The sequence below is a fragment of the Dendrobates tinctorius genome, unplaced genomic scaffold, assembly GCF_039654945.1.
Source record: "Dendrobates tinctorius isolate UK_male_01 unplaced genomic scaffold, ASM3965494v1 ptg000250l, whole genome shotgun sequence".
Taxonomy (NCBI): domain Eukaryota; kingdom Metazoa; phylum Chordata; class Amphibia; order Anura; family Dendrobatidae; genus Dendrobates; species Dendrobates tinctorius.
Genome location: NW_027361917.1, coordinates 26,914,899 through 26,939,206, shown reverse-complemented (window position 1 = coordinate 26,939,206; position 24,308 = coordinate 26,914,899). Strand labels below are relative to the sequence as shown.

Sequence of the window (24,308 nt, the reverse complement as noted above, 5' to 3'; positions counted from 1 at the left end):
AATAAACTAAATAATGTCATCAGATTGGAAAGGGGGGCTTATTTAAAAAGAAATGCATTAATAAAGTTTTACAAAATTTGGCAGCCATGGATGGAGTCACCGGGTCTCCCCTCGGGCGCACTGGTACGGGATGCGATGTTGGACCAGTTGCTGTTGTGCTTGCGATGAGGGGATGCTTGGGGGGTGAAAATAAAGTCTAGTGCCCTTTGTGGCGAAGTAGATTTTGAGTGGCGCGGTGGGAGGGAGCTGGGGTGGATTGGACCTGATATCCGTGGGGGGCGGGGGGGGCGAAATATGATGCGGAGTGGCGCGGCTGGCGGGGATGGTTTTCCCGCTGAAATGAGGCACTGATGTATAATTTTGATTTTTGTTTATTTGTGGAGCCATGTTGTTTATAGGCTCAATTTTATGCAAATATCTGTGTTTTGAGATTTCTTCTTTTTATTTATTCTTACACAGGAAGAGTTTTACCCTTTAAATAATATTTGCTCTCAATGTAAATTTTACTAGCTATATAAGATGTCATATTCTTTCTGTATTGATTCCTGAATGTTTAATAAAAAAGATCTGATTCAAAAAAGAAACTGCTGCACCAGGCTGGAATGGGAGCGAGATCATCACCCTGCAGCCTCGGGCCACTGGAAGAATCGCCCGACTACTGCTGCCACCACGCTAACTGTAAGCAAATTCCGACTATAAGACGCACCCCCATTTTCCCCCAAAAATTTTTGGGGAAAAAATGCGTTTTATAGTCTGAAAGATACAGTACATTTTTGAAATGTCTGTTTGCAACTATAGGATTAGATTATTAGATGATCTATAATTGGGTCCGATGTGGTACTATTGCCTTATAATACATTTTTTTTACTCACCACCACTGCATTTTTTCTATATTTGGCATATCCTCCTGGTTAAAAACCTCATGCATATGTCCTTTATTTTTTGTGATATATGGTTTTTAAATTTATGTTCAATAAAATTTATTTTTATTTTCTGGTGTAAGTGGTTTATGGATACTTTGTATTCATCTTTAGGTTATATATCATAAGCTTACAATCTATAAGGATATAGAGGGGCACAATAGGTAAAAAGGTCATGTATTGTCCAGCCATCGGTATAATAAATAATGACATTCAAATAAAGCAGCATGATTCGGTCACCAGCCAGTGTCTGTAGAAGTACAGATACAAGGTACTAATGAGTGCATGGAGGATGTGGAGTGAAATAGGAAATTAATATGTGGGACCAGATTCTGAGGAAAATTTAGAAAGAGGGAACAGCGAAGAGTTAGATTAGTGAAGTGAGGTGATAGGCCTTTCTAAAAAGATGTGCTTTTAAAGCATGCTTAAATAGGTAGCAGCTAGGAATTAATTGGATTGTCTGGAATAGTGCATTCCAGAAAACTGGCGCAACATAAGAGAAGTCTTGGAGATGGAAATGGGAGGTTTGGATTATGGAGGATGTTTGTCTTAGATCAGTTGTAGAACGGAGAATAGGGTGACAGCTGCTTTATGACAACAGCGTTCAGCTTTCATGTCATCATAAATCAGCTGAGAGGAGCTTAGAATAAGAAAGATAAAGACTTATAAACTCTCTGGCCAGAACCAGTGCACAGCACAACTCAGAGGCTATAGAAGACAACTGGGGAAGTCTTTTTTTTGTGAAATCCAATTGCACAAATATTTAACCCCTTAACGATCAGGGGTATTTTTGATTTTGCATTTTCATTTTTCCCTCCCCTTCTTTCCAGAGCCATAACATTTTTACTTTTCCGTCTATATGGCCATGTGAGGGCTTATTTTTTGCGGGACAAGTTGTGCTTTTAAATGACACCATTGGTTTTACCATGTCGTGTACTCGAAAACAGGAAAAAAATTCCAAGTGCGGTGAAATTGCAAAAAAAGTGCAATCCCACACTTGTTTTTTGCTTGGCTTTTTTGCTAGGTTCACTAGATGCTAAATCTGACCTGCCATTATGATTAGCCAGGTCATTACGAGTTCATAGACACCAAACATGTCTATGTCCTCTTATCTAAGTGGTGAAAAAAAATTTCAAAGTTTGCTAAAAAAAAAAAAAAAAAAAAAAAATTGCACAATTTTCCGAGACCCGTAGCATCTCCATTTTTCATGATCTGGGGTCGGGTGAGGGCTTATTTTTTCCGTGCCGGGCTGGCGGATTTAATGATACCACTTTTGTTCAGATACGTTCTTTTGATCGCCCGTTATTGCATTTTAATGCAATGTCTTGGCGAACAAAAAAACCTAATTCTGGCGTTTTGAATTTTTTTCTCTCGACGCCGTTTAGAGATCGGGTTAATGCTTTTTTTATTGATAGATCGGGCGATTCTGAACGCGGTGATACCTAATATGTGTATGTGGGATTTGTTTTTTACTGTTTTATTTTGATTGGGGCGAAAGGGGGTTGATTTAAACTTTTAGGTTTTTTTAAATTTTTTTTATTTTTAAACTTTTTTTTTTTTTTTTACTTTTGGCATGCTTCAATAGCCTCCATAGGAGGCTAGAAGTATGCGCAACCCAATCAGCTCTGCTACATATGGGCGATGATGATCACCCATATGTAGCAGATTTACTGCTGTGCTTTCAGCGCCGACCACCGGGTGGCACTGAAAGCCATATGCCTGGAACAACCATAGAGGTCTCAGAGACCTCTGGTTGTCCAGGCAACATGACGCCAACCCCCGATCACGTGACGGGGTCAGCGATGAAGTCATTTCCGGCCCGGCGGCCGGAAATGCTATTTAAATGCCCGCTGTAAGCTTTGACAGCGGGATTTAACTAGTTAATAGGCGCGGGCGGACGGCGATTCCGCTCGCGCCTATTGCGGGCACATGTCAGTTGTTCATAACAGCTGACATGTCCCGGCTTTGATGCGGGCTCAGCGCCGGAGCCCTCATCAAAGCAGGGGAGATGTCTGATGACGGACTGTGTCCGTCATTGGACATTAAGGGGTTAACCAAAAAAAGTACACAAAAGTTTTTAACAAAGATATCATTTAACTTACATTTTGTCAGTGGTCACATCATGTGCAGGCTCAGGGTTTGTGAACTTGGCTGCTAACTCAATACGTCTATAAGAAAAGAAAACATTTCTATATTATTATATGGAAAATTTGTTTTACTACTTAGTTAATTTAAATAAAAAGTGAGGAGGTGGGCTTACCTTGAAGTTCTGACTGGTCCTGATGGTGTCCCACCGGCTGATGAGCGAAATGTGATCTAAATAAAATAGCATCTATATATGTATACGTATATAACAGGTAGCACAGAGTTACTGTAAATCTTAGCACTGGAGGTCCATTACGTACACCTGTCTAGCTAGGTCTAGAGCCGGGCCTTGTGATAACTTATTGGACAGCCAGCTGAGCATCATGAATTGGTGTTCCAGCTACAATGGGACAAAAGTCAGACTCTCTCCAAGAGGAGATTGTTCAGGCTCCAACCATCACGGGTAGCTATAGACAATAGCCATTTTAGGCAACGTGTGGAAGATACAGCTTCCTCATTGTAGCTGAGCCGCCTTAGCTGGAGGCAGTGCATGGACTGCTAATTTGTGAGAGACAGTGTTATATCTTGCCTACCCAGAAAATAGGTATTTTTGGTACTTCTTGTAAAATCTCTTTCTTGGAGCCTTCATTGGGGGACACAGATAACCATGGGTGTATGCTGCCGTCGCTAGGAGGCGCTGACACTAGGCAAAAAGGAAAAAATAGCTCCTCCCCAGCAGTATACACACACTAACAGGCACTAGGCTGCTCAGTTGGTGTTAAAGCAGTAGAAGCAACCATATGTGTAACAACTCAAAACAACAGCATGTAGGCCAACAACTGTACAAACATATGTAACAACTCCAAACAACAGAATGTAGGCCAACCACTATACAAACAATCAGAGAGGGTGCTATGTCCCCCAATGAAGGCTCCAAGAAAGATATTTTACGAAGTACCAAAAATCCCTCTTTCTTTATCGCTTCATTGGGGGACACAGATAACCATGGGACATCCAAAAGAAGTCCCAAGGGTGGAGAAAAGGAAAATATAAGCAAGGAGAAAGGAACCTAGGTTGGCTGGTGAGAAACCGCTACCTGCAGAACCTTCCTACCCAGGCCTGCATCAGCCAAGACATGGGTATTAACCTTGTAGAACCTTGTGAAGGTGTGTAGAGACGACCAGGTTGCGGCCTTGCAGAACGGCCCAGGAAGCACCCACAGCCCGGGTGGAGGAGGTCGTTTGCCCCGAACACGGTATGCCTCCAGTATTGCCGAGTGAATCCAACGGCCAATCGTGGACTTAGAGGCCTGGAGCCCCTTTCGCTGACCTTCAGAGATGACAAGCAGGAAATCGGACTGACGAAAAGAAGTCCTAGAAAAGTAGACTTGAATGGATCTGACTAAATCCAGTTTGTGGAGGGACTTTTCCAGTGGATGAACAGGAGAAGGATATAGAGAGGGAAGGATGATGTCTTCATTGATGTGAAAGGAAGAAACCACCTTGGGCAAGAAGGAAGGAACAGGACGAAGGACTACCTTGTCCTGGTGCAGAATCAGGAAAGGAGAACGACACGACAGTGCCGCTAGCTCGGATACTCTCCTGACAGATGTAATGGCGATTAGAAAGGCCACCTTCCAAGACAGGAGAGAGAGCGAGATTTCTTGCATGGGCTCAAAGGGACCCCGTTGAAGAACATCGAGAACAAGATTGAGATCCCATGGATCTACGGGAGGATGGTAAGGAGGCGCCAGATGGGCGACCCCCTGAATGAAGGTATTTAACTGAGGAAGGGAAACAAAATCTCTCTGGAAGAGGACTGACAGAGCGGATACCTGAACTTTGAGGGTACTGGACGATAGGTGTGAATCGAGACCCGCTTGAAGAAAACCGAGGATGGACGTGAGGGAAAAAGACATCGGAAACAAGCCGTTATCTTCGCACCACCGAAAAAAGGCCTTCCAACATCTGTGGTAGATACGTGAGGATGCTGGTTTCCTCACCTTAATCATGGTCTGGATGAGCCTGAAAGAGAAACCGGCCTCTTTTAGGACTGTGGCCTCAATGGCCATGCCATTATACTCAGAGACAGAGAACTCGGGTGGAAGAGGGGGCCTTGCGAGAGATGGTCTGGACGGTCTGGAAGCCTCCAGGGAACGTCCGCGAGCATATTCACGAGCTCCGCATATCAGGCCCGTCTCGGCCAGTCTGGAGTGATGAGAAGAACTGGAAGAGGCAGAAAAAAATAGGGGAGGTGAAACTGGGACCATGGAATCACCAGGGCGTCGCAGCCTAAGGCCCTTGGGTCCCGGGACCTGGCTACGAACAGAGGGACTTTGAGGTTCTCCCGGGAAGCCATGAGGTCAACGTCCAGGGTGCCCCATTTCTGACGTATTTGGGTCAAAGACGGCGGGGTTGAGCAACCACTCGCCTGACGTGATGCCATGATGGCTCAGAAAATCGGCTTCCCAATTTTCCCACCCAGGATGTGACCAGCCGAAATGGTTGGGACATGACATTCCACCCATCGCAGGATCTTCGTCACTTCTGACATGGCCTGTTTACTGCGAGTTCTGCCTTGGTGGTTTATGTACGCCACGGCCGTGGCGTTGTCTGACTGAATGCGGACCGGCTTACCTGTGAGCAGAGGTTGCCAGCGGAGAAGAGCAAGCAAGATTGCCCTGATCTCCAGGAGATTGATGGGGAGAAGAGTTTCTTAAGCGTTCCAGCGACCCTGCACTGTGTGATGAAGGAAGACAGCTCCTCAACCGAGGAGACTGGCGTCGGTGGTGATGACCTGCCACCGGACAGGGAGAAAGGACGGAGGTGGATAGTGTCTACCAAGTCAGTGATTGTCTGACTTTGAGGGGCAGAAGGACCGGTCGGTCCAAGGGGACAGGAGACTTGTTCCAAGCCGACAAGAGAGCCTGCTGAAGAGGAACGGAGTGAAACTGGGCTTAAGGGACGGCTTCCATGGCAACAACCATCTTCCCCAGTACCCATATGAAAGATCATAAGGGGAGAGGGAATGGATGCCTTAGAGAGTGAATTCCCTGACGTAGAGACACAAACTTCTGCTTCGGAAGGAAGACGCGTGCCTGAGCCATATCGAACTCCATATCCAGAAACACCAGGCGCTTAGATGGAAGGAGGGAAGATTTCTCCTTGTTGACTATCCAGCCGAGATGGGCCAGAGTGTCCAGGGTGATCTGAAGACTCTGGTCCTTTGATCAGGAGATCGTCCAGGTAAGGGATTATCAAAATCCCCCTGGAGCAGAGGATGGCCATGACCGCTGCCATGACCCTCGTGAAGACCCTTGCGGCAGACGCCAGGCCGAAAGGTGTGGCGTGAATTGATAGTGATGCTCCTGGATCATGAACCAAAGGAATCTCTGATGCTGCACACAAACAGGAATGTGCAGATAAGCATCCTGAATGTCTACAGAGTATAGAAACTCCCCCGGCTCCATAGAGGTGAACACCGAATGTAGGGACTCCATCCTGAAATGCCGGGTCCGAATGTGACAGTTCAACCACTTGAGGTCCAGGATTGGATGGACAGACCCGTCTTTTTTTGGGACTATGAACAGATTAGAGTAGAACCCTGAAAATCGCTTGTTTGGAGGCACTGGCACGATTACACTTGAGTGTAGGAGAGAAGAAACCGCCTGAAGGACCCCTGAGGCCTGACCAGGACTCTTTGACTGGTGAGAGAGAATGAATCGTCTTCCTGATATGGAAGAAAAGTCGATCTTGTAACCAGACGTGATTATCTCCCTGGACCAGGTGTCACTGACCGCTGACAGCCATGCGTCTCTGAAAAGAAGAAGGCATCCTCCCACCCCGTCATTTGGAGGAAAACCTATGGGAGCGGGATCCAGAGGGCTTTGAGGAACGTCCCTTTGGTCTCCAGTGAGGTGCCGGTTTGAAGGATGGTTTCCTTCTTTCCCTTGGGATGGACGAGGGGTCCTGCTGGGAGGAAGTCCCTGAAGAAGAGAAAGGTCGAAAGGAGCGGAAGGGCTGGGGCCCTTTCCTACTGAAGGGACCTTTGGGTTTAGACTGGGGAAGAGACGTGCTCATTCCCCCGGTGGCGTCTAAAAATATTTGGTCTAGTTTGGACACGAAGAGCGTGGATCCCTGGAAAGCCAGGCTGGGGAGAGATTTTTTTAGAGTTAGGATCAGCAAACCATGCTTTTAACTATAGGATGCGGCGTATAGCAATAATATTGCTGCTTGCCCTGGTGGAACAGCCTGCCGCATCCAAGGAAGCTGCCAGAAGATATTTGCCAGCGCGAGCTATTTGATCTGCCAAGTCTGTGAGTTCTTCCAATGGAGCTGCAGCTACAATGCCCTTGCGGAGGATTTTAGCTTAGGCAGAAATAGACTTCGCCACCCAGGTGGAAGCGATACTGGGATAGAGAGAAGCACCAGTCGCTTCAAGGGCAGATTTGGCCAAGGACTCAATTTGCCTATCCGTGGTGTCTTTGAGAGATGCACTATCCGGAAGGGACAGAACTGTCTTTGAGGCCAGGCGAGAGACAGGCGGGTCCACTTTTGGAGATTCTGCCCATTTACCTGTAAGGTCTGGGCTAAAGGGATACAATATATCTAACTGTCTCCTTCCTGGGAAATGCTTTTCAGGGTGCTCCCAGTGTTTGGACATGGTCGCCTCAAACTCTTTATGTTTGGGAAAGGCCCGAGGAGGGTGTTTTACCCGTTTAAAGGCGACAGTGTTCTGGAGTGGGAACCTTGCCCTCTTTTAGTTTGAGGGTTTGAGTGATAGCTAAGATAAGGTTATCGACCATGTCTTGTATTTTGGAAGTCTGGTCTGAATCAGATAAATCAAGAGCCGCGGAGACACCATCACATGTTTCTCAACGCAAGCAATGACTAGCCAGGTCTTTCACCAGGAAGGAACAACTACGGGAAGGGCAGTCTCCAATGAAGGAAACCACCTATGCCAAAACATGGTATACATCCACAGACAGTTGTTTCGGGGTATTGCCCCTCATCAGTGTGGAGTAGGAAACTGGCTAGTAGGAGCAATGCCTAGTAAAAGACTGTGAAAAATGAGGATGAATGAACTCATAGAGATCAACATCCAACACTGCGGAGACACCATCACATGTTTCTCAACGCAGTGATGCTAGAGCATTGCCCCCATCCCTTATGGGAAATATGCAAAAACATGTAAATCAAGAGCCGCGGAGACACCATCACATGTTTCTCAACGCAAGCAATGACTAGCCAGGTCTTTCACCGGGAAGGAACAACCACGGGAAGGGCAGTCTCCAATGAAGGAAACCACCTATGCCAAAACATGGTATCCATCCACAGACAGCTGTTTCGGGGTATTGCCCCTCATCAGTGTGGATGAGTTCATTCATCCTCAATTTTCACAGTCTTTTACTAGGCATTGCTCCTACTAGCCAGTTTCCTACTCCACACTGATGAGGGGCAATACCCCAAAACAGCTGTCTGTGGATGGATACCATGTTTTGGCATAGGTGGTTTCCTTCATTGGAGACTGCCCTTCCCGTGGTTGTTCCTTCCCGGTGAAAGACCTGGCTAGTCATTGCTTGCGTTGAGAAACATGTGATGGTGTCTCCGCGGCTCTTGATTTACATGTTTTTGCATATTTCCCATAAGGGATGGGGGCAATGCTCTGGCATCACTGCGTTGAGAAACATGTGATGGTGTCTCCGCAGTGTTGGATATTGATCTCTGAGTTCATTCATCCTCATTTTTCACTGTCTTTTACTAGGCATTGCTCCTACTAGCCAGTTTCCTACTCCACACTGATGAGGGGCAATACCCCGAGACAGCTGTGTGTGGATGGATACCATGTTTTGGCATAGGTGGTTTCCTTCATTGGAGTCTGCCCTTCCCGTGGTTGTTCCATCCCAGTGAAAGACCTGGCTAATCATTACTTGCGTTGAGAAACATGTGATGGTGTCTCCGCGGCTCTTGATTTACAGTACATGTTTTTGCATATTTCCCATAAGGGATGGGGGCAATGCTCTAGCATCAATGCGTTGAGAAACATGTGATGGTGTCTCCGCAGTGTTGGATGTTGTTCTCTATGAGTTAATTCATCCTCATTTTTCATGGTCTGAATCAGAGTCAGACCCAGACTGGGAGTCCAGTTCTGACCCAAACGCTTCCTCCGAAGAGGGGGAATGGGGAGAGATAGGAGCCCTGGGAAGAGTAGAGGGGCCAGGGGAACTGGATGATTAGCTAGGGAGAGTCCATTTCCTTGACTCCTTTCCCGACCTGTCCCTGCGAAGGTCATGATCATGATCATGTGCGTGCAAATCACCCTGTGAGGCGTTCGGAGCACTGGCGGCGGCAGATATGTTCGGAAAACGTTCCAGAGGGACTGGGATATTTTAACCAGGTCCGAGACCGACAGACATGGCAACAGTCCACTCTGGAGGGAGTGGTGTGCTCTCATCCCGGGCATTAGAGTGATCCTGTGGGGCAGACATGGTGGAAGGACTGCAGGATGGGCAGGGGGGACGACTGACCTGAGGACCACTTTCTCTTGCAGCGGGTGCAGGTGTAATGTATCACAGTGGGTTTAGAGGGAAGACCAGAAGCCCCTGCAGAGTTGGGCATAAGTTGGGTCTGTTGATGCTGCTAATGAGAGGTATACTGGTGAAGAGTGCTAGAGCTATGCTGCTGAGGAGTGCAATAGCGTAAAAAGGGACAGGGAAGGGGCTGCCAGCGATGCAGCCAAAGACCGATGGTTCCAGTGTCCCCCTTCAGAAGTCCGCAGTATATGAACAGCGTGGTGCATACAGGGTTTAAGATGGCCGCGGGTCGACCTGAGCTGCCTATGGTGGGTGCGGTCAATTTACATGGAGAAGTAAAAGCCTGAATGAGGTTGGCTGGAGCACCGGGTGAGAAGAACATTTGGCTGGCAGTAGGGGAATAGGCCACAGCAAAATGGTGCTGGAAGGCGTGTCCCTGCCTCTGATAGGCTGGCGAGTAACGCTGCAGAGTGCGGGGTGTGGCCGGGGAAAGAAACCGGCCGTCAAAGAAGAAAGTAGGAATGTAATTGGCTAGACGCGTCAGGGGAGTGTCAAGCCAGAAGAATGGGCTGGGCAGGCAGGAAAGGGTGCCTCGCTGATTGGAGGACCTCCCGGGGGGCGTGCCAACGCAGGAGTCTCTGTGACAGGAGGAAGAGAAACAAGATGGCGCATGATATAAGAGGAAAGAGTGCTAAATGTGAATGGTGGGCTGCGCTGTGAAGCCGGCATCTTAATTGAGGGAGAAGCCAGCTGCTGCAGTATGTGGTCTGCGGTTTGCATTCTGCCCGGTAGCGGGAAGGGAGGGAAAGGTATACATATCAGCCGCAGGGGGATGCAGGTCCACTTGCCAGCTGAAGATGTCATCAGGGTGCCCTCGGATACTGGAGGATCGCTGTAAAAACAGGGATCCTCCTTCTCGCACCAACTTCGGATGGTGCAGAAGACGGCGTCAACCCCTTACTAGAAGGGGGGAGGCCACCGCTGGTGACCACCGTCTTCCTCTCAGCCCTCTCCGAGGAGAGGGGTGAGGAGGGGAAAAGGCAAAGGATCAGCCACCATAAATCTCCCTGAGACACCCATAGAGGTGACAGGGGATTATGTCCTGCCTGCGGGTCTGAGACTGGACGATGTGTGTGACACCACACTGCTCTCTCAGTCGCATAATGCAGGAAAACAGGGTGAGAAATTACGCCCTGTTACCCTGAAGATGAAGAACCTGAAAAACAAGGGAGAGAGATTAATAAAACACAACAGGGTACCTGAAAAGAAAAAAACTGCGGATCTGGGGTCAGATCCAGGTCCGCCTCCTACAGACAATAAGCTTAAACTGAGTAGCCTAGTGCCTGCTGGTGGGCGTATACTGCTGGGGAGGAGCTATTTTTTCGTTTTTGCCTAGTGTCAGCGACTCCTAGCGACAGGAGCATACACCCATGGTTATCTGTGTCACCCAATGAAGCGATAAAGAAAGGGACAGTTTCACCTTCCTTTGACATTCGTTTGGAGTCGGGATACGGCTATTTTGTTTTCATGTGAACGTTGCTAATGTTTAGGGTATGTTCACACTGGGCGTTTTTGCTGCTTTTTTTATGCTAATTTTCAGCTGCTTTTTACAGTACCAGCAAAGCCTATGAGATTTCAGAAATCTCATGCACACACATTGGTTTTTTGCGTCATCAGGATTTTGTGCTTTGCTGCTTTTTTTGGACGAAGAGCATGTCACTTCTTTCAGCATTTTTGCAGCGGTTTTCACCCATTGGCTTGAATGGGTGTTGCAAAAATGCAGCAAAACCGCAGGTATCATTATTGACAGCGTTTTTGTCTGCAGGAAAGTCATGGGGCAATCAGCTTTTCCCATGGACAAAGACACAAAATAGCCCAAAAAACGCACCAAACAACGCACCTAAACCTACGTTTTTGCTGCAGCTTCTTTCCTGCCAAGAAATCAGGTTTTGCTGCAGAAAAAAGCAGCAAAAATGCCCAGTGTGAACTTACCCTGATACTGGAAAATAAACGTAATGTTTTGCACTAAAACCAAATATCTGTGTGAACCCTTACTGATGCCAGGAAGCGCGAATCCCTACAATAAATATATAATTCATCATTTACAGTATAAAGCATTAGGCTGTGTGAAAATCAGCTTATGGGGAGCATCTTCTGTGTTTTTGTAAAAATGCTGCATATATTTGCTCTTTGGCTAACTGATTTTTTGCTGTAAAAATCATGAAACTCAGTATAAATATTGCATTTTTGTTACTTTGTCAAAGTGTGTGCAATTTTAGCTTTTCTCTTTCACCGACTGCAGCATGCTATAAGTAGTGTGTTCTTCCATACTTCTGCACTGTATGTATAAAAAGAAGCCTTGGGGGGGGGGGGGGATTAAAAAGTGCACGGCCAAAAAGACTGTACCTGAGAATCACTGCTTTCTGACTGGAAAGGTTCTGTCGTCTTTTGCTCGCGAGAAGAAGAGTCATCATCAGAACTACAAGATAAGAAAGGCAGATTTGTACATTTCTGCTTATAAAGAGCAGCAAGCACAGGTTTGCTGAGCAGGGGTTGGCTAAATCCTTTCCCTCCTCCCGCAAAAAAAATCACACAAAAGAGATTAACCCCTTCATCCCTGAGTCTGTTTTCACCTTCCTGACCAGGCCAAATTTTACAATTCTGACCACTATCACCTTATGAGGTAATAACTCTGGAACGCTTTAACAGATTCCGGTGATTCCGAGAATGTTTTTTCGTGACACATTGTACTTTCTATAGAAAAAACCTCGGCACACAGTATTGCATGAATCCAATATTTATTCTTCCAGAAAAACACGTATCGTTGGACCAAGATAATACAGACAAAAAAAAAAAATATCGACGTTTCGGCTATTCAGCCTTTCTCAAGATTTTATCTGCATAAACAGAGGTCCACATATATCACGATTAAGAATCCCTTCACAACTCACACTGGCGTCTGCCGTTATGCCTCAAGGACGGACACTTTGGTGAAGGATTTTTTCACTGATCACCCATATGAATTGAATGTGAAGGGATTCTTAATCGTGATATATGTGGACCTCTGTTTATGCAGATAAAATCTTGAGAAAGGCTGAATAGCCGAAACGTCGATATATTTTTTTTTTTGTCTGTATTATCTTGGTCCAACGATACGTGTTTTTCTGGAAGAATAAATATTGGATTCATGCAATACTGTGTGCCGAGGTTTTTTCTATAATATGTTCTAATTTTTCCTCTGAGCACCAGACTGGAGCAGTGAGCACCCCGTCACCTTCTAATATACATTGTACTTTCTGTTAGTGGTAAATTTAGGACAATATTTGTTGTGTTTATTTTTGAAAATATTAGAATTTTGCCAAAATGTTTTCACAATTTTATGCCATTAACGCCTTAACGACCAGGGCAATTTCAGTTTTTGAATTTGTTTTTTTGCTCCCCCTTCTTCCCAGAGCCATAACTTTTTTATTTTTTGGTCAATATGGCCATGTGAGGATTTGTTTTTTGCGGGTCAAGTTGTACTTTTGAATAACACCATTGGTTTTAACTTATCGTGTACTGGAAAACGGGAAAAAAATTCCAAGTGTGGTGAAATTGCAATAAAAGTACAATTCCACAGTTTTGTTTTATTTTTGTTTTTTTCCACCATGTTCATTAAATACTAAAAATGACCTGCCATAATGATTCTCCAGGTCATTACGAGTTCACAGACACCAAACATGTATATGTTCTTTTTTAAGTGGTGAAAAAAAATTCAAAACTGTACACCCCCCAAAAAAGGTGCCATTTTCCAAGACCTGTAGCTTCTCCATTTTTCGTGATCTGGGGCTGGGTGAGGGATTTTTGTGCGCTGAGTTGATACCATCTTGGTGTAGATACAATCTTTTGATCGATTGTTATTGCATTTTATTGCAATGTAGCAGCGACCAAAAAACGTAATTCCGGCAGTTTTAATTTTTTTCTTGTTACAACATTTAGCGATTGGGTTAATTTTTTTTATATTGATAGATCGGGCGATTCTGAACATGGCGACACCAAGAATGTGTATATTTGATTTTTTTTTTTTAATGGGGCAAAACGGGGGTGATTTGAACTATTATATTTTAAAAAAAAAAAAAAAAAATTTTTTTTTTGCATGCTTCAATAGTCTCCGCGGGAGTCTAGAAGCTGCAGTACTTTGCTCCTCTTCTGCTACACACAGGCGAAGATCAGATCTCCTGTGTGTAGCAGAAAAGCTCACTTGCTATAGCAATTTGGCAAAGTCAACCATAGAGGTCTGCTACAGACCTCTGATTGTCATGCCAACCCACCGGTAGGTAACCCACAAGCAAGTGATGGAGTCACCGATTGGCAGGATTAGCGACGCGCTTTCAGTAAGCGCGAGTTAAATGCCGTGGTCAGAGATTTACAGCAGCATTTAACTAGTTAACAGCCATGGGTGGATCGCGATTCCATCCGCGGCTGTTGCGGGCACATGTCAGCTGTTTAGAATAGCTGTCATGTGCCCGGAAAGGTGCCGGTGGAGGCCGACGTGGGCGTACTATTACACCCAACATCGGAAAGGGGCTAAACCAGTTATGTCACACAAAACAGTTAATAATTAACATTCCTCACATGTCTACTATATCAGCATCATTGTTTAAGCAATTTTTTTTTGCTAGAAAGTTAGAAGGGTTAAAAGTTTATCAGCAATTTCTTATTTTTCTAGCAATATTTACAAAACCACAGTCAATAAGTTTATTAACCCTTCAGATGCTTCAGAGAAATTAAAGCAATGTCGAAGGAAAAAATGAAACTTTTACTTTTTCCCACAAAAATTTTGCTTCAGCTCCAATTTTTTATTTTCACAAGGGTAACAAGAAAAAAAAATCAACCTCAAAAATTGTGCATTTTCTCCTGAGTACACCAATACCCCATATGTGGTAGAAAACTTTTTGTTTGGGCACACGACACGACTCGGGAACGAACGCCAATTGAATTCTGGAGCACAATTTTCGCTAGAATACTTTGCGGATGCCATCTCACATTTGAAGAGTCTCTAGAGATGGGCGGACAACTCAATGTTTAGGTCAGGTGGGTTCAGCCGAACATTTACAAAAGTTCAGGTACTAGAACAGTACCCGGGCCAGGACCCCATTCACTTGAATGAGGGGGGGGGCACGAAAATTCAGTGCATGACAGCCCAACAAACACCGCTTCTGAACGGTGGTGAAATCGTCACCCCTTGTCAGACACCGCGGTTCTCACGCTGTAAAAAAAACAGCATGAGCACGCAGCTGTGATCGGAGGTATAAAGTTTATCTCCAGTCACTGGTGTCAGCTGATGGGACTACTGCTCCCATCAGCCAACGCCTGCTGCGGCTAATAACAGTGAGAGCAGGAGCGGCTGATGGGAGGATTCATCAACACATACCTGTGCTGCAAATAATTTATAAAAAAAAAAAAAAAACACAATGTGGGTTCCTCTGTATTTTTGATAACCAGCCAGGCAAAACTCACAGCTGGGGGCTGCAACCCTCAGCTGTCAGAAAAGCTGGTTTTCAAAAAAGGTGTTCTCATGCCATACTTTTTAACTATTTAAATAAATAATTAAAAAAAAACAGCACTGGATCCCCCCCATTTTTTTTACAACCAGCCAAGCTAAAGCAGAGAGCTGGGGGCTGGTATTCTCAGGCTGGTAAGGGGCCATGGATATGAGCCCCCCAACCTAAAAATAGCAGCCTGTAACAGCCCATAAATGGCGTATCTATTAGATGCGCCAATTCTGGCGCTTTGTCCGGCTCTTTCCACTTTTCCTGCAGCGGTGGCAAGTGGGGAAATATTTGTGGGGTTGATGAAACATTTGTATTGTTCGGTGACATTAAGTCCACCGATTAGTAATGGAGATGCGTCTATAAGAAGTATAAAGTCTTTTACTTGAAATAAAACAAAACACACTTTTCCTTTTTTATTTAAAAATAACAAAAACAATTATACTCATCTAATGCCTAATTCCACTGAATCCATCCTCTTCTGTAAAAAAAATTTTTTAAAAAACAATATCCCTCACCTGTCCGTCATTCTGTCCCATGCCGTAATCCATGTCTGGGGAATAAACAGTGTTCTTAATGGACGGTGCCAAGACGCAACCATCCAGGCTGAGAACCACTGATGAATTAGCTGCTACGAGCGCAGTATCAGTGACCATCGGTGACGTCATTGAGGTTACTGCTGGTCAGTAAGGCTGCGTTCTCAGCCAGGCTGAACTGCGGTGACCCTGGTGAGATCCCAGCTAGCACTAGGAGAAAGTCTCACAGTGCGAAGGCGAGTTCACTGCAGTTCAAAGGGACAATTTCACTGTGGTGAATTTGAACTGCAGGTTACATATCAATTATCCTGTGCTCTACACTGAGCACTTACATCGTTCATTCCATCTCAATCTCCCATTGATGTGATTCAGATGAAACCCTCGATGAATCCATTCACTATGAGGCACGCCTCCTGAAGAAGTTCTTTACGAGAAGTGCGGTGGGGACATCTATTACCGGCATCTATTTCAGCAAGTTCATGTCAGATAATATGTTACCTTTTTTGTCAGGCTTATTTAGCCCAGTTGTGGTTCAGCATTTCATTTGAATCACGCGATACTATCTTTGGCTTGCACTGTGCACTTTTTATTCCTTTTTGCTGCTAGTTTTTTGTACCTGTTTCAATTGATAGGTGTTTTTGCCATCTGTTTCAGGACTATATGCTAGATCAGCAATTTTCATAGCACTTTGCACTTTTTAGATGTGTTTTCCTTTATTCCTTCTTTGCCTGCACAGTATATTTTTCATGTATTTTGTTACTAGTGTTTAAATTGACCAGCTCTATTTGCCATCTGCTATATTTAGGACTATATGCTGAGTCAGCATCATTATATAGCACTTTTGCACGTTGTGGTTGGCTGCTTTATTTATTTTTATCTGATTAAGGTTTAAATTTATTTACACATAGCACTTTCTAATTTTACATTTTATGCTGATGGTGAGATATTAAGCTATTAATTTATCTGATTATTGGATATTATATGTATTAAGTCCAGTATTGGTAACACTTGTCCCTGTGGGTTGGTGTCCAGTAGTTTTGTACTCCTAGGTCTAAAGTTTTAATGCTTTATTCAATAAACTAATTTTTTAAAGGATTATACTCATTTGGTGGTGGTTTATTGACTTCTCCTTCTGTGTGTTTAAATATATTTAAGAGTTTTTTTTCTTTTTTAGATTAAACTGGGACGGTTGTGTTAAAAACTATAATGAGGCAGCAGTTACTTTGGACTTCGTCTGGCCTCTGTCCTTGTCCTTCTTTGCAGCAGTGAACAAAACTGTCAGCAACCGCGCTTTTATGCACACTTAAAAGACGGACACCGCTGTATCACAGGTTCTATGGCGTCCACAGTCCTCCATCTGCCTCATTATAGGGAATTTTCCGTTGAGGGTTCTGTCTGAATCATGTATTTCACAGATTTACATGGAAACCCCGATGTAAGTGCTCAGCGTAAAGCGCAGGATACATGTTAGCAAGGGCTTACTGCGATTTTTGGGAGGCAGAATGAAAACATGAACAGCAAGTCAAGAATTTGTCTTATTTAGTTTTTATGCCTTTTTTGTGCAGCATAAGTGATTAGACGACTATTCTTCAGGTCGATGAGATTACCAAATTACCAGATTTATATAGCTTTTTTAAGTTTGGCTACGATCGCTCACTAAATGTGTTTTTGTAAAAAAAAAAAAAAAAAAAAGGTTTTGCCATATTTTGAGCTATCTAACCTATTAATACGGACATAGAAGTAATAGACTGCTGAATAAAGAACCTCATCCACAACTACCGTAAAAGACTTCAAGCAGTCTAAGCAGTCATTGATGTTAGAGGGGACATACATGGTATTAAGAAATGGGGATTATGAACTTTTGATCAGGGTCATTTGGATGTTTTGGGTTGTCAAAAAGAGAAAACATAGTAGTTTGACAATAATTGGTTTCACCCAAAATCGGAGGAGGAGGAGGGGTTTGTCTTTATGTAAAGTCTTGTCTAAAGTCCACTTTAAGGGAAGATATTAGCGAAGGGAATGAGGATGTCGAGTCCATATGGGTCAAAATACATGGAGGGAAAAATAATAACTAAATTCTCTTTGGGGTCTGTTACAAACCCCCAAATATAACAGAAATCATGGAAAGTTTACTACTAAGGCAGATAGATGAAGATGCAACCCATAATGAGGTCCTTGTTATGGGGGACTTTAACTACCCGGATATTAACTGGGAAACTGAGACCTGCGAAACCCATAAAGGCAACAGGTTTCTGCTAATAGCCAAGAATAATTATCTTTTGCAATTGGTGCAGAATCCAACCAGAGGAGCAGCACTTTTAGACCTAATACTATCTAACAGACCTGACAGAACAACAAATCTGCAGGTTGTTGGGCATCTAGGAAATAGCGACCACAATATTGTACAGTTTCACTTGTCTTTCGCTAGAGGGACATGTCAGGGTGTCACAAAAACACTGAACTTTAGGAAGGCAAAGTTTGACCAGCTTAGAGATGCCCTTAATCTGGTTGACTGGGACAATGTCCTCAGAAATATGAATACAGAAAATAAATGGGAAATGTTTAAGAACATCCTTAATAGGCACTGTAAGCAGTTTATACCTTGTGGGAATAAAAGGACAAGAAACAGGAAAAACCCAATGTGGCTAAACAAAAAAGTAAGAGGGGCAATTAACAGTAAAAAGAAAGCATTTAAACTACTAAAGCAGGATGGCACCGTTGAAGCTCTAAAAAACTATAAGGAGAAAAATTCTTTATCTAAAAAAATACATTTGTGGCCAAAAGTATTGACACCCCTGCAATTCTGTCAGATAATACCGTTTCTTCCATGAAAATGATTGCAAACACAAATTCTTTGATATTATTATCTTCATTTAATTTGTCTTAAACGAAAAAACACAAAAGAGAATGAAGCAAAAAGAAAACATTGATCATTTCACAAAAAAACTCCAAAAATGGGCCAGACAAAAGTATTGGCACCCTCAGCCTAATACTTGGTTGCACAACCTTTAGCCAAAATAACTGCGACCAACCGCTTCCGGTAACCATCAATGAGTTTCTTACAATGCTCTGCTGGAATTTTAGACCATTCTTCTTTGGCAAACTGCTCCAGGTCCCTGATATTAGAAGGGTGCCTTCTCCAAACTGCCATTTTTAGATCTCTCCACAGGTGTTCTATGGGATTCAGGTCTGGACTCATTGCTGGCCACCTTAGAAGTCTCCAGTGCTTTCTCTCAAACCATTTTCTAGTGCTTTTTGAAGTGTGTTTTGGGTCATTTTCCTGCTGGAAGACTCATGACCTCTGAGGGAGACCCAGCTTTCTCACACTGGGCCCTACATTATGCTGCAAAATTTGTTGATAGTCTTCAGACTTCATAATGCCATGCACACGGTCAAGCAGTCCAGTGTCAGAGGCAACAAAGCAACCCCAAAACATCAGGGAACCTCCACCATGTTTGACTGTAGGGACCATGTTTTTTTCTCCTGTAAACTCTATGTTGATGCCTTTGCCCAAAAGCTCTACTTTTGTCTCATCTGACCAGAGAACATTCTTCCAAAACGTTTTAGGCTTTTTCAGGTAAGTTTTGGCAAACTCCAGCCTGGCTTTTTTATGTCTCGGGGTATGAAGTGGGGTCTTCCTGGGTCTCCTACCATACAGTCCCTTTTCATTCAGATGCCGACGGATAGTACGGGTTGACACTGTTGTACCCTCGGACTGCAGGGCAGCTTTAACTTGTTTGGATATTAGTCGCTGTTCTTTATCCAACATCCGCACAATCTTGCGTTGAAATCTCATGTCAATTTTTCTTTTCCGTCCACATCTAGGGAGGTTAGCCACAGTGCCATGGGCTTTAAACTCCTTGATGACACTGCGCACGGTAGACACAGGAACATACAGGTCTTTGGAGATGGACTTGTAGCCTTGAGATTGCTCATGCTTCCTCACAATTTGGTTTCTCAAGTCCTCAGACAGTTCTTTGGTCTTCTTTCTTTTCTCCATGCTCAATGTGGTACACACAAGGACACAGGACAGAGGTTGAGTCAACTTTAATCCATGTCAACTGGCTGCAAGTGTGATTTAGTTATTGCCAACACCTGTTAGGTGCCACAGGTAAGTTACAGGTGCTGTTAATTACACAAAAAGAATCAAAAGTGAAAGTGTAGGCCCATTAAAAAATTGTGAGGAAAGTATGGTGGTAGATGATGAGGAAAAAGCTAATTATTATTATTAATTATTTATTATTAAACACCTTCTTCTCCACGGTATTCACGGTGGAAAATGAAATGCTAGGTGAAATGCAGAAAGACAAAGAAAACCCTATATTAAGGGTCACCAATCTAAAGGGCATGTCACACTAAGAGAAATCGCTAGCAATATCGCTATAACTAGTGACGTTATAGCGATATTGCTAGCGATATCTCTGTGTCTGATACTTACCTACGACCCGCACCCCGGCTGGTTATCGCTGATCGCGCGAGAACGTTCAGGACTGTTTCTCGTCGTCAGCTTCCTGTGGCGCTTCCTGCTGTGAGGACGAGCGACGAGCGTGGAGCCGGGCGGGAGGATGCAGGATCACCTGGTGTGACAGGTAAGTAGCGATCCCCGTCCCCAGCGATGTCGCTAGTGAGATCTGCCTGTGTGGCAGCTCACTAGCGACCACTTAGCGATGTACCAGCGATCCTGACCGCGTCATATCGCTGGTCGGGATCGCTGGTACATCGCTAAGTGTGACAGTACCTTAACCCAGGAATAGGTGCAAAACCGGCTAAATAAGATTAAAATAGATACATCTCCGGGTCCGGATGGCATACACCCACGAGTTCCAAGAGAACTAAGTAATGTAATAGACAAACCATTATTTCTTATATTTAGAGACTCTATAGCGACGGGGTCTGTTCCACAGGACTGGCGCATAGCAAATGTGGTACCAATATTCAAAAAGGGCTCTAAAAGTGAACCTGGAAATTATAGGCTAGTAAGTCTAACCTCTAATGTTGGTAAAATATTTGAAGGGTTTCTGAGGCATGTTATTCTGGATTATCTTAATGAGAATAACTGTTTAACGCCATATCAGCATGGGTTTATGAGGAATCGCTTCTGTCAAAGCAATCTAATCAGTTTTTATGAAGAGGTAAGCTATAGACTGGACCAAGGTGAGTCATTGGATGTGGTATATCTTGATTTTTCCAAAGCGTTTGATACCGTGCCACACAAGAGGTTGGTACACAAAATGAGAATGCTGGGTCTGGGGGAAAATGTGTGTAAATGGGTAAGTAACTGGCTTAGTGATAGAAAGCAGAGGGTGGTTATAAATGGTATATTTTCTAACTGGGTCGCTGTGACCAGTGGGGTACCGCAGGGGTCGGTGTTGGGACCTATTCTCTTCAACATATTTATTAACAATCTGGTAGAAGGTTTGCACAGTAAAATATCGATATTTGCAGATGAAACAAAACTATGTAAAGCAGTCAATACAAGAGAAGATAGTATTCTGCTACAGATGGATCTGGATAAGTTGGGAACTTGGGCCGAAAGGTGGCACATGCAGTTTAACAATGATAAATGTAAGGTTATACACATGGGAAGAAGGAATCAATATCACCATTACACACTGAACGGTAAACCACTGGATAAATCTGACATGGAGAAGGACTTGGGGATCCTAGTTAATGATAAACTTACTTGGAGCAGCCAGTGCCAGGCAGCGGCTGCCAAGGCAAACAGGATTATGGGGTGCATTAAAAAAGGTCTGGATACACATGATGAGAGCATTATACTGCCTCTGTACAAATCTCTGGTTAGACCGCACATGGAGTACTGTGTACAGTTTTGGGCACCGGTGCTCAGGAAGGATATAATGGAACTAGAGCGGGTACAAAGGAGGGCAACAAAATTAATAAAGGGGATGGGGGAACTACAATACCCAGAGAGATTAGCAAAACTAGGATTATTTAGTCTAGAAAAAAGACGACTGAGGGGCGATCTAATAACCATGTATAAATATATAAGGGGACAATACAAATATCTCTCCGAGGATCTGTTTATACCAAGGAAGGGGACGGTCACAAGGGGGCATTCTCTGCGTCTGGAGGAGAAAAGGTTTTTCCACCAACATAGAAGAGGATTCTTTACTGTTAGGGCAGTGAGAATCTGGAATTCCCTGCCTGAGGAGGTGGTGATGGCGAACTCAGTCGAAGGGTTCAAGAGAGGCCTGGATGTCTTCCTGGAGCGTAACGATATTGTATCTTACAGTTATTGTTAGGTTCTTTAGAAGGATGTACATCTGGGGATTTATTCTGACAGAATTTTACAGGCTGAACTGGATGGACTAATGTCTTTTTTCGGCCTTACTAACTATGCTACTATGTTACCCAACCACTAACCATGAGTGGAGAAAAAGTTTTGGTGTTATCATTCATATTCTCTGAAAAAAGGCCAAGAAAGCAAAAATTCTGCTGGGGTAAGTAAATTTTTCAGCACAACTGTAAATGGATAAAAGAAGATTTCTCAACAACAAGTTATCATCCATGAGACGAACAGGTAGGACTGTTATGCACATATTAAGAGGTGACATAGTCCAAATGTGGTGACAGATTTCCTATCATGAAACAGGAATTTATAAAAGTTACTGTACATATTTTTTGTTAGCACACAGGGCAAACTAATTAGCTGATTTAACCGCTTCCCGATCGCCTACTGTATAAAAACGTCGATGCTTGCTGGGCTTTATGCCACGCCGCCATTTCTCTACGGTCGGTGGTCTCGCAGAGCCCATGATCCCCAAGGTCAAAGCAGCCATACATAACAACCAGACATAAATCTCGCATCGCAAATCACACCGACCCAGAGAATAAAGTCACCTAATCTCTTATTTAACGCATGAGAAACGGTGTAAAAAAATAAAACCAATTCCTCATCAGCTGTTGATTTGTCCATTCCGCCACCCAAAGATCATAGTAAGGCTCGATGCACATTTATCCTGCATTCAGCGCTGAGGTCTTACACTGAGGTTTCCGTGTAAATCTCTGAAATACATGATTCGAATAGAACACCCGGCGGAAGATTCCCTATAATGGAGGTAGCTGGTGGCACTGTGGACGCTGTCTGACCTGTGATCCAGCGGTATCCTTCCTTTTAGGTGTGCATAAAAACGTGGTCTGCAACAATTTTGTGCACCTCTGAAAAGAAGGACAACACTGAACGGAGGCCAGACGGAATCCAGATTAACTCTGCTGCCTCATTACAGTGAATGGATCCCTCAGGGTTTTCATCTGAATCACGTCTCTCTGAGATTTAGATGGAAAACTTTAAGTAAGTGCTCAGTGTAGGGCACAGGATAAATGTGATCCAAAATGTTATGTAACATGTTCACAACAATAGATTCAACTCAATTAACAAATAAGAAGCAAGTCCCTACTCTGTTAAAGGAAATAAAGGGGGCTTCCACTTTACTGATACTACAATGGCTCTGTAAAAGCGTTATAGATCCTAGCTCCCAAATAAAATCCAACTAATTATACGCTTCCAATCGCCCTCAACCCTTCTGAGCCCTCCTAATTTACAGGCGTATGTCTCTAGTAGCATGAGCTGGGCTTATGTACTGGTCACTACAACTTACAGGTCATTGCAACATACTCGTCACTACAACAGCAGTTTGCAAATTTCACTCAGGAACAACCACTGCTGTTTTTTTTCTGTAAAAAAATGCTTTTTGTGTCAAAATCGTCAGTACACCTGTAGTTAAATTTGCAGAGGGGAGTAATTTCCCCTCTTAGGGATGATTCTGCTCTTCTGGCACTTAGGGGCTCTGTATATGGAGTCAACAAACTCTTCTACTCCCGATGTGGCTAACGCCAGGTTCACATATCGTTAATGCAATCCGTTCAACGCATGCGTTAAACGGACTGCGTTAATGCTACTCTCATATTCTGATCACGTTTAGCAATCGTGCTAGTACAGATGCTCCATCTGTGCTAGCATTGATGAACCCTCGAACGCTGCACACTGCGTCCGAGGGTCCGTCACAGAATGACAGAACATCGCAAGCGCATGCCGCTTATGATATGCGTTAGCGATGCGCTCGGTAATGGCAGTGTATGGCAGCATTAACGGATGCGCTACATCGCATTAATGCTGCGGTGTAACGCAATCCGTTAAACGGACTGCCAAACGCTATGTGAACCTGGCCTAAGCAGCATTGTACAGCCCCATATGGGGTATTGCCACGTTCAGCAGAAATTATGTAACACATTTTGGCACCATTTTAACCCATTTCCACAAGGGAAAATGTAAAATCTGGGGCTAAATTTTTTTTGTGGTAAAAAAATGTATTTTTTTCTTCATTGCCCAATGGTATAAAATTCTGTGACACACCTGTGGTGTCAATATGATCTCTGCACCCCTAAATGAATTAATTCATTGAGAGCTGTAGTTTGTAAAATGGGGTCACTTATGGGGGTTTTTGCTGTTCTGGAACCCCAGGCAGAAGCCAATGTGACATGGCATCCTCAAACCAGTGCAGCAAAATCTGTACTGTAATATGACACTCCTCTCCTGAGCTTTGCACTGTGCCTCCAAAGTAGTTTTCGACCACTTATGAGTAGAGATGAGCGACTTTGCCTTTTTAGGGTCGAGTCAGGTTTCATGAAACCCGACTTTCTCAAAAGTCGAGTCGAACGAAATCGGCCGACTATAGGGAAAAGT

General features: G+C 44.0%; 1 protein-coding gene across 3 annotated transcripts in view; it reads right to left on the bottom strand.

Moving 5' to 3' along the window:
• LOC141063508 (interferon-induced, double-stranded RNA-activated protein kinase-like) overlaps positions 1–24,308 on the bottom strand; it is a 253,146-nt gene that overhangs the window by 87,006 nt on the left and 141,832 nt on the right. For all 3 annotated transcript variants that reach the window (XM_073557589.1, XM_073557588.1, XM_073557590.1), the window contains 3 exons: positions 11,944–12,016; positions 3,181–3,236; positions 3,023–3,088 (listed from right to left, as the gene is read on the bottom strand). In XM_073557589.1, the coding sequence (XP_073413690.1) occupies positions 3,023–3,088; positions 3,181–3,236; positions 11,944–12,016 (195 nt within the window). The remainder of the gene's footprint in view (positions 1–3,022; positions 3,089–3,180; positions 3,237–11,943; positions 12,017–24,308) is intronic.